The sequence below is a fragment of the Oxyura jamaicensis genome, chromosome 2 (assembly GCF_011077185.1).
Source record: "Oxyura jamaicensis isolate SHBP4307 breed ruddy duck chromosome 2, BPBGC_Ojam_1.0, whole genome shotgun sequence".
Classification (NCBI taxonomy): domain Eukaryota; kingdom Metazoa; phylum Chordata; class Aves; order Anseriformes; family Anatidae; genus Oxyura; species Oxyura jamaicensis.
Genome location: NC_048894.1, coordinates 157659948 through 157670437, shown reverse-complemented (window position 1 = coordinate 157670437; position 10490 = coordinate 157659948). Strand labels below are relative to the sequence as shown.

At 40.3% G+C, this 10490-nt stretch overlaps 1 protein-coding gene across 6 annotated transcripts in view; it reads right to left on the bottom strand.

Annotated features, from left to right (window-relative positions):
- Positions 1-10269, bottom strand: part of MAPK15 (mitogen-activated protein kinase 15) — a 22901-nt gene extending 12632 nt beyond the window's left edge. Inside the window, exons 1-8 of one of the 6 annotated variants that reach the window (XM_035319849.1) lie at positions 10108-10230; positions 7003-7135; positions 6587-6685; positions 6113-6142; positions 3669-3759; positions 2049-2179; positions 1728-1891; positions 1113-1252 (exon numbers count right to left, since the gene is read on the bottom strand). In XM_035319849.1, the coding sequence (XP_035175740.1) occupies positions 1113-1252; positions 1728-1891; positions 2049-2179; positions 3669-3759; positions 6113-6124 (538 nt within the window). In that variant the 5' untranslated portion in view covers positions 6125-6142; positions 6587-6685; positions 7003-7135; positions 10108-10230. Of the gene's footprint in view, positions 1-1112; positions 1253-1727; positions 1892-2048; positions 2180-3668; positions 3760-6112; positions 6143-6586; positions 6686-7002; positions 7136-10107 lie in introns of all 6 variants that reach the window. The other 5 variants (XM_035319846.1, XM_035319850.1, XM_035319851.1 and 2 more) reach the window with 5 other exon arrangements.
- Between the last annotated feature and the right edge of the window lie 221 nt (positions 10270-10490).

Here is a 10490-nt window from a genome sequence, read left to right as displayed (position 1 = left end):
ATGGAAGGGGGATGGAATATTGACTTACAAATGCTCTTTCATGGTTCCTATTTACTTTTTTGTAGATTTCACAAGCATGTATTCTTATACCTACATACTTAGAAACATCAGGATATCTGATGCAAAATGATCTGGCCTGAATCACAGACTACAAGGGATACCAGCTATCAATTTCTTCATTGCACCTCTGGGGTTCTTTTTGATTGGTTACAATGAACAGTTGCTGTGGGATTTTAGGTTAAGTTGATGTTATTAGTTTGATTTTCCACATTTGAAATACTTTGAACATGTCTATTTTGTACTTGTTTGTCTAGCAAAAACAGACGTGTCTCACAACCTTCTTGCTGTGTTTAGGATACAGGACTTTCTGATGGTGAGTTATTTGCCCTGTGGTCTTATCAGAGTGCAAGCCTTCCGGTCATGACATTAGCAACACACTCTTCAATTATATTGCTGAGAATGGTCCTAAAATGCTATTCGCATTTTTGTTATTAGTGCAGGCTATTCTTCTAACATTAGTTTTGGTGTTTTCATATACATTTTCATCCATATTTTATTCACAGCAAACAAATCTCCAAGAAAAACGATACATACATTTAAACTAGAATAGAATTATCCAAAACATGTTCTTAAAGTAAAGTTAGCTATCTTTCTAAAAACTATTTGTTAGCTCAGTCAGAACATGTTATGTTGCAAAAGTTAGTAAACTGTATAGAGTGTTAGATTAGAAGCTATAGAAGAAAATAATAATAATAATCAATTTTGGATTTAAAATATATTTTCTCCAGCTTTCAATTCTTATTTAGATTTCCAGACTGAAAAGTCCAATATACTGTTACTACAGAAGTGCCTCTGCAGTATGATACTCTGTTTTAAACTGTTATCATCTTACAAATCTCAAAAATGCTTTCAAGGCCTGGTTCTTGTTTCTCATCTAATCAAGTAAAGGCCTATTTTCCTTTAACACTAACATTTCACAGATAATCTTCAGCTTCTTTGGGAAGATTTTAGAATAACCTACAACAGATATATTCTTCCTGATCCAGCCGGGCTGCTTGCTTTCACTCTTTTTATCTCTTCTCTACATAACTTTCTCCATAGAAGAGTCTTACCTTCTCGGGATGGGGCAGGAATGACCCTCAAGATCTGCTCTATTTGATTCACTGTTGATGTTCCAGGAAAAAGAGGTTTCCCAAGTAGCAGTTCCCCCAGAATACAACCAATGCTCCACATATCTACCCCTTTAGTGTAGCTACAAATAACAGAAGAACAGAGTTAGGTTTATTTTTCCAGTACCTGGTATTCATATTGTCTACATTACCTTATTTTGCTTGAAAAATAAGCTTGATTACTCCTTGAGTATGAATGTGCACAGGTTTTGATTATAAAGTGAATGACACAGCGGACTGAAGTATTCAAAATTTTGTAAAAATGCAGATTTAAGGGGATAAAGAATAAGACTGGTGGGAGAAAGGATAACAAACAGATGAGCTGATAATGTAGGTAAATTGGCAGTCTAAGCAGCCAGGGAGGAAATGTACATGAAATGAGAGATTTTTCTGTTGCAGAACAGAAGTTTAAATACATGCTGAGGAAATGAACCTGTGACAAGACATTGCATGTGGTGACATCTGAAATTAAAAGATTTAAGACTTCCCAGTCAATTACTTTTCCCAGCAGTGAAGAAATTATACAATCCCATCCCTTTGCTCATAACAAGCAGTTACCTCCGAGAGGAAAGTAAGATCTCAGGGGCTCGATACCAGCGTGTTGCCACATACTCTGTTAAGGCAGGGTTGCCTTGATCCTCATTCATGTGACACAGAGAACGGGCCAGTCCAAAATCACAGAGTTTTACAAAGCAGTCTGCATCCAGCAAGATATTTGAAGGCTTAATTGAACAAAGAAAATTAATAAGCTCTTTACTCTCTGAATTGCAGAAGGTTATTATCAAGGTTCTTGATCAAGTCTCATTCTTTTAATACTTTTCCATTTATTGTTTAACACAAACCTTGAGTGAAGGATAAAGACTAGTGACTGAAAAATACCTTCTGATCTCTGTGAATAACATTTCCTGAGTGGATGAATTTAGTTGCTTTCAGAAGTTGGTAGAGAATGTAACACTTGTGGATGTCTTTCAGTAAATTTCCCTTCTTTATCACAGCATGTAAATCTGTCTCTGTAATACACATCAGTAAAGGATTATCAAGTTACAAATATGTTCCTCAAAACAAGGCCATAATAGACCATTGTACAAACTGTAACCTTCCAAGTGCATTCTCAGTGGAAGTTAACACTTTAATGACTGATAGTACTGCAACAGAATCACAGAATCATAGAATCTCCTGAGTTGGAAGGGACCCACAAGGATCATCAAGTCCAACTCCTGGTTCCACATAGGACCACCCAAAAATCAAACTATATGTCTCAGAGCATTCTCTAAATGTTCTAACACTGGATGTCCATGGAGAGCCTGTTCCAGTACCCAAACACCCTCTCAGTGAAGAAACTTTTCCTAATATCCAACCTGAACCTCCCCTGATACAGCCTCATGCATCATTCCAGTCCTATCAACTGGTCATCCCCTCCACTCCCCCTCATGATGAAACTGCAGACCATGATGAGGTTGCTCCCCAGTCTCCTCTCTGTAGGCTGAACAAACCAAATGACCTCAGCTGCCCCTCATATATCTTGCCCTCCAGACGCTTCACCATCTCTGCAGCCCTCCTTTAGACACTCTCTAATAGTTTTATGTCCTTTTTATATCTTTATGTCCTTGTTCCAAAACTGCACACAGTACTCAAGGTGAGGCTGCACCACTACAGAGCAGAGTGGGACAATCACTTCCCTTGACTGGGTGTATAGTAATGCTGTGCCTGATGCACCTCAGGATACAATTGCCCCCTTGGCTGCCAGAGCACGCTGTTGACTCATATTTAACTCACTGTCAACAAGAATGCCCAGATTGCTTTCCATGGGGTTGCTCTCCAGGCTTATCATCCCTCATATCCAGGTGCAGTATCTGACACTTAATTTTGTTGAACGTCATGCAGTTGGTGCTTGCCCAGACCTTTAATTTGTCAAGATCTCTCTGCAAAGCCTCTTTACCCTCAATGGAGTTAACAGCTCCTCCTAATTTAGTGTTGTCCACAAACTTAATATACCTTCGAGTCCAGCACCCAAGTCATTTATGAAAACATTAAAGAGAACTGGCCCTAAAATGGAGCCCCAAGGAACCTCACTAGGGACTGGAATCAGTATGAGTCAGCGACTGCAGTCTCTCAGTATTGTCAGTTCAACTTGCTGCTTATGCTACAGTAATTGTTCCATTGTTGCATAATTTTCTTACAGTAAAACTGCATGTAGTCTCTTCTATATTCTATTCTATTATCTCTTCTGTCTCTGTAAGCCTTCTGATCAGTAGCTTGCTGCTTTCCTCTTCCATCTCAACCAGCCACTTCTCTCCTTATTATTATTCCCTTCAAAGGTTCACTGCTATTCCCATCTAATCACAACAGGGATACACAAAAAACAGTATTGCTCCAACTTACATGTCTACTTACATGAATATTCATGTTAATCATTAACACATTACTACCACAGGCAGGAACAAAGATAACTTATAAGACAGGATGTATTTAAATGACTGACACAACACTAAGTCTCACCCATGGACTCAAAGATGAGGTAGATGTCTTTGTCATTCTGAGCACGGATAACATCAAGCAGCTTGATGATATTTGGATGTTCTCCAAATTCCTGCAGAGGGAAGAGACCCAAATGTCAGAATCAAGTGTCTGTCTTGTGAATCACCAAAAGTACTATAATTTATTTCAAAAGTACTATAATTTATTTCATTTTGTAATATTCCCTAGCACAAACATTAACACGTTATTTCTTTCATTATGCTTCTTCTGAAATAATGAAAATGTATTTAAGCTTGCTCCAGTATGAAACCAATCAGTCTAAAACTCTGTATGATATATACATTAGTAGTAAAAATCCCTCTACAGCATGTATGGATAAAATCCAGTCAACATTATGCATCTTATATTTCCTACTGAAGGTAAAGAATTATTGTGGTAGTGCAAATTTAACACAGGTGCCATCACCATTCATAATTAAAAATCCCAACCAACCAGAAAGGGTTTATTTGAAGGCAGGCTGAAGCACTATATAGACTGCAGTGATTGAACTGACTGTAATGGGAGATCAGGCAGCCACCATACTCAAGAGATACAGACATACAAGTATATTAAACTGGGGATGAATTCTGTCCTCACATTTGCAGATTGACAATACTGTCAAGACCATTTACTTTGTCCTCAACCTTAACAGCTTTTATTTCCCACAGCTAACACCTCTTCACAGCTAGAGACACTGTGAACACTTCACAATATGCCAATATTTTCATGAGCTACCCTTTGTAGAAAATACTACTTATCACTCAGAAAAGAATCATCAAAATGTCCAGATTGAGAATCAGCATTTCTCAAATATAATGAACTTCATCAAGTGCATCAATGTCTTTATGATAAACATACAGATGAAACTAAGGAATCATTATGTACAGGAAGGAATTTGCAGAGGCAAGCAATATAAGAAAAACATCCAGTTACCAATGAAAGAATATTTTTTACAACTTTCACCCTCTGATCCCTCAGTCCTGAATATTAAGTTAGAGCTTTAAAAGCCTTCAAAAAGAGAACGTGTAAACTAAAATTCTTAAGACTATTGAGAACTGAAAGCCTTGAAAGTAAGGGCTTAATGGCACATTATCCACCTTCTCCCAAAATGTCTTGGTATTTCCTTCAGGAGAGATAACCTTCTCTGTCTTTTCACAGCTCTTCCTCCACCCATCTACTCCAGAAGTGCTACACTTTCAGAGATGATCTAAGTCAGAATCAACCTCTTAGGAACTGTTCTGACATGTTTGCAGCTCTTAAGACTGTTGCTTTTACTTCAGGCTTAAAGAATAATTGGAAACTTAAAACTCTCATATCTTTCGTACTTAAACTCGACAGTTAGAGGAAACAGCCTATGAGCCCTGCCTTGTGTCTTTAGCTAATCATATTTTAACAACATTATCACTATTCCAAAACATTGATGTTTCTACATGGTAAGTCTATGGAGGAATGGACAAGTAATTTTAATGCCACCGCTAAGGTAATTAGGACAAGCGTGTGGTTAACTATATTCAAACATGAGCAGCTGTAAGTAATTTCATACAGAACTTACATTTTTAGTTTTGCTTTAATTACTTCAAGTCGTCAAGTTTCTTTCACACAGAATCACAGAACGACAGTATTGTAGGGGTTAGAAGGGACCTCAAGAGACCATCGGGTCCAAGCCCCTGCCAAAGCAGGTTCCCTAGAGCAGGCTGCCCAGGTAGGCGTCCAGACGGGCCTTGAATATCTCCAGAGAAAGAGACTCCACAACCTCCCTGGGCAGCCTGTCCCAGTGCTCCGTCACCCTCACCATGAAGAAGTTCTTTCGCATGTTGGTGTGGAACTTCCTGTGCTTCATTTTTTGACCACTGCCCCTTGTCCTGTCCCCACAAACCACTGAAAAGAGGTTGGCCAAATCCCTCTGTCTCCCACACCTCAGGTATTTATACACATTGATGAGATCCCCTCTCAGTCTTCTGTTCTCAAGGCTGAACAGACCCAGGTCTCTCAGTCTTTCCTCATAGGGAAGATGCTCCAGGCAATGTAATGTGTTCTTTCTATGTGATGGAGGAAAAACATTTTGGCATGTAATCTTACATGCCCCAGCACCATCTCTGAGTAGTGGCATTTAAAATTTAAGAAAAATACTTCCCATCACAAGGAAGGAAGAAGTGACAGAAAGTGCAAGTCTATATGCTGATCACAGAGAAGGTATATTGCTAAAAAAGGTGAAAAAGCAGGGCATGTCTCAAGGGAAAAACAAGACCAACTCTCCATTTCATTCAGGTGCTTTTGCCCAATCATGGAAAGACTGCTTGTCAAGACATTGCAGAAAAGAAGTGAAAAGAAATGTCAATGATGATCATTTTGAAAAAGGATGGGAAGAAAATATGTGAACAGAGATAATTACAAATCAAAGAGTAGGAGGAAAAAATGGACCTTACCCGTAGGAACATAATCTCTCGAAATGTCCTCTAGAAATAAACAAAACACATTTATCATCACATCAACATAATGACAAAAGAGAGTATGGACTTCAAAAGAGAGAGTTAAACCCATTCTCATTTCTACGGTAAATGGAAACTCCATGTGGTAGACAGGCTTGGAAAAAACTGCTCCCTACAGAGTCACAAGTGGGCTCTAGATGTTTAGACACTATATGATGCTCCTCATAAGGGAGCATCAAATTGTCCATGCCTATAAAGACACTTTTTCCTCAGTGACATCAAAAAGTAGTCTGTAGATATTAAGATATACAAAGCCTAACATTTATTGCTCCTTTTTACCCTATTGTAGCTGTAGACTATATTACTACATAATTGTCAAATAACTAGTATCTTTTGGAGACATAAATCCTGAAAGTATCGACGAATTCCCACTATATCCCCTCAGGACATGTTATAAGAATGATACCTCACCTGAGCATCTGTTCTGTTCCTGAAGGCATCAAATATCTTTTTAACGGCAACTATTTCTCCTGTCCTGCGATCAATTGCTTTCCATACAATGCCATAAGCCTAGGGAGGAAGAAGGACAGATGAATAGCGTACTACAACATCTTATACTGAGTTCAAACCTTCAGCACAGAAGCAGAATGAACTCAACAGAGAGCTTCAAATCACCAGCTACCTAGAAGAAAGAGAAACTAGGCCAATAAGTACTACTTGGTTGATTTGAGAACTATAAACATCCATATCATGTCTGACCAAAGGACCACAAGGTCCAGCATCCTGGCCCCCAAAGCAGCCAATAGCAGATGTATATGAGTAAATATATAACAATGATCCCACTTTACAGCTTCCTGGCCTCTAGTTATTTTTGGCTGAGGATCTACCTGAGCCAGAGATGGTTTCAATGTATTTGACAAAGTCTCCACAGATAGTGTCTTCCATTAACATGACAGTTTCCTCTTCACCCCATGCTGAAATATCAACAACAACATGCTGTTCCAAGGAGAATGTTTTCACCTCTAAGACAAAAACCTTGTTGTGTCATAGGAATCACTAGATCAGATCACAATAGAACGCTAGATCAGATCACAATAGAATGTTCTTCCTATGTCTGGGTTATGATTTTGAATAAAGGCATAAAAAGATTACTCTAGTGACTATAAAACAACCACAAGGTAAAAACTTATGGAATAACTTTATTGTATGGGAAAAATCTTTTTAGTGTCTGTTGGTTAAGAAATCTTCAACCATCAGACCCATGACATACAGCAAACTTCAACATACACACACAACAACAGCAATACATTTCATTAGCTGTATTGTATTAAACAGGTGTCCATGCACTGTATTTTCAGAAGTACTTATCGCTGTTCTGTTTCAGCACTGCCATGGCTAATTCTAAACTGCCCTATCAACTAATGGAACTTCTGCTGCAAGACACAGGCTTGCCATATTAAGAATGTCTTTCCTAAAGCAGTTGAACTTCCTATTCTCAGAAACCAGGCAAAATGAGCGAAATCTAAAGAGTATAGTAAAATGAAGTTAAAATAATATAAGAAAACAGAGAGAAAGGATATTTCCTTTCCTTTCCTTTACACAGCTGATGTGAAATAGACATCTATCGCTCATACAGATAGATTTGTCTGCTTAAGATCCTGAACACCACATCCTCTCCTGAAATTTTTTTTTTAAAAAAAAAAAGACGACACAATCGCCAACAACCTAGTTCTAAAGCACTTATCTGATGTACATGTACTCCAATGGCTTGCACTTCATGATGCATAGCCAAGGACCTGAACCCATATTGCAGGACCACAAATATTCTTGGAAGTCTGCCTTGATATCACTAACTGAGTATTTAAGTACAAAAATCACTCACTATCGTATATTGGAGCTGTTTTACTTTGTAAAGATATTTAAACATTAACTGGGCAACTGAGTGACAAAGGACCCTGATGTGCAGACATAAGGCATTCCCTAGAATGTGGAAACTTAAGATTCAAATCTATGACCGCAAAATAAAAAAACAAAAAAAAAATGAGATGGTGAAGGGCATAAAGGGACAGAGGTATGAGGAGAGGCTGAGGTCACTTGGCCTGTTCAGCCTGGAAAAGAGGAGGCTAAGGGGAGACCTCATCACAGCCTACAGCTTCCTCACGAGGGGAGTGGAGGGGAAGGTGCCAATCTATTCTCTTTTGTCACCAGTAATAGAACCCGAGGGAATGGTGTCAAGCTGAGGCAGGGGAGGTTTAGGCTAAATATCAGGAAGAGGTTCTTCACTGAGAGGGTTGTGGCGCACTGTAACAGTCTTCCGAGGGACGCAGTCACTTCACCAAGCCTGTCGGGGTTTAAGAAGCATTTGGACTGTGCACTTAATCACACTGTCTGAAATTTTGGGTAGAACTGTGTGGTGCCAGGAGTTGGACTCAATGATCCTTATGGGTCCCTTCCAACTCGGGATATTCTATGATTCTATGAAAATGGATCTGTACCACAAGGTAAACTGAGTAATCACCATTTGCAAGTATCATACTAGTTAAAACAGTCATCTAGAATAGGGAAAACTCAAGTTAAATTTCCTGTTCCCTCAGTAGACAACACAGCTTTTAACTTGAAAACAGTTTGAATTCCCTTACTGTGAAGGAGCAGCTTATTTCCCCTGCTGCTGCACTTCTCTGCTCTATTTTTCTGGACAGTCCTCACCTGTTTCGGGGCCTTTCAACAGTCTTTTAAGCACTCATATAAGTTCATCAGCTGTGGAATCTTGCCAATACATTTAGAGCTTTCTACATATGAGAGGTAGAAAATGCAAGTATTTAGGAGACTGGCACTACCTGAGTTAAGAGCTTGACAAGCAGTTTTGATGATGTCAGTGGTGGCCTGAAGCCAATAAAGTCCTTTAAGGATGCCACTGTATGCTTGTGAAACAATTTCCAAATCAAATCCTCAATTTAATTTTTCAGATGAAAGAATAATGCCAATTTTGTTCAAAGAATATAGCATGTTAAAAGATATATTACATTCAGTCAGAGGGAGAAAGCTGATAAGCACTAACAGTATGGCTGCATACCTCAACTCAGAGGCAAAACTGGAATGAAATACAGCCACAGGAAAGATCTTGATTTCAAAACGAGAACAGACAAAGCATTGTCGTAGTGGATAAGGATGACAATGTGCCTCTCTCAAGTGCCCCCATGTAACTGCACAGGAAATGCGTAACTACTGGTATCGACACAGCTAAACAATGGCAAAGAGTTGCTAGAATAGAGGAAAACAGCTAAATCAAGAAGGGCTTAGAGACCGAGGAGAAAGATCCTAGAAATGAGCTTTGCCTCACATAAAAATATGAAATTTTATGTGAAAAAAAAAAATTACTTGATGTGGCATTATACCTTAAATAGTGGATTTACAGTAAATGTGAAATAATTTGACAGACACAAACAGAAAATCTTTTTGAGGCTCAGACTCATTTCACTAATAAACTAGGTGTACTAAGGTGTACTAGGTGTACTAGCATTGCTTTGTGTGGAAACACAAAAGTACAGCATAACACATGCAAGTGGGAATGGTTCTCAGTAAATTACAGAAAAAATAATAATAAAAAAAATCTGGTGGGAAATTTAGACCTATTTTCAGTTTCTTTTTTTTGATTATGATTGATGCTACAATCATAACATTTTAATTACTGATTATTTTAAGAACAAAAAGAAAAAAAGTCCCCGAAAGTTATCGATCTGTTACTTGTAATACGATTTGTGATTTTTTAAGGTTTAATAAGCATTACAAAGCCCTTTTTTTCAACTGGATACGCTCTGAGACATCCAACACTAGACGCGGTTCCGGTCAGAGGCAGGGACCGGGGCCGGAAGCTAGACCGAAGACAAAGCCGCCACCAGACGGAGCAACGGCCCGGGAGGGCGTCCCCGCGCTGCAGCGCAGGACCCCGCCGCGCAGCTCCCCAGGCTCCCATGGCCCCCCGAGGCGCTCACCCCCTTGCCCAGGCGCCTCTTGATCTCGTACTTCTGGGAGACGAGCGCCTCCACCTCCGGCACGCTCATGGCGGGGGAGCCGAGGCGGGAGCCGAGGCAGCAACCGGCGCCGCACCGCGCTGCACCCGCCCGTTGCTTTCCGCTGCTATGGAAACAGCCGCGCCGGACGGCGCAGGCGCAGAGCGTGACCCCGGCCGTACGGCAGGCGGTGGTTGCTGTGGCGGCGCGGCTGCCTCCTTCTTTCCTTCCCGCTGCCCCTCGGCGCTGTGGCCGCGAGGAGCTGCCGCGGGCTGGGCCGTGGCTGCGCCGCGGCTGCTGGCTGAGGGGACGGCTGGTGGAGCGCAGCGCGGCCGCCGGCGGAGGGCTCCTGTCAGGCAGCGGAA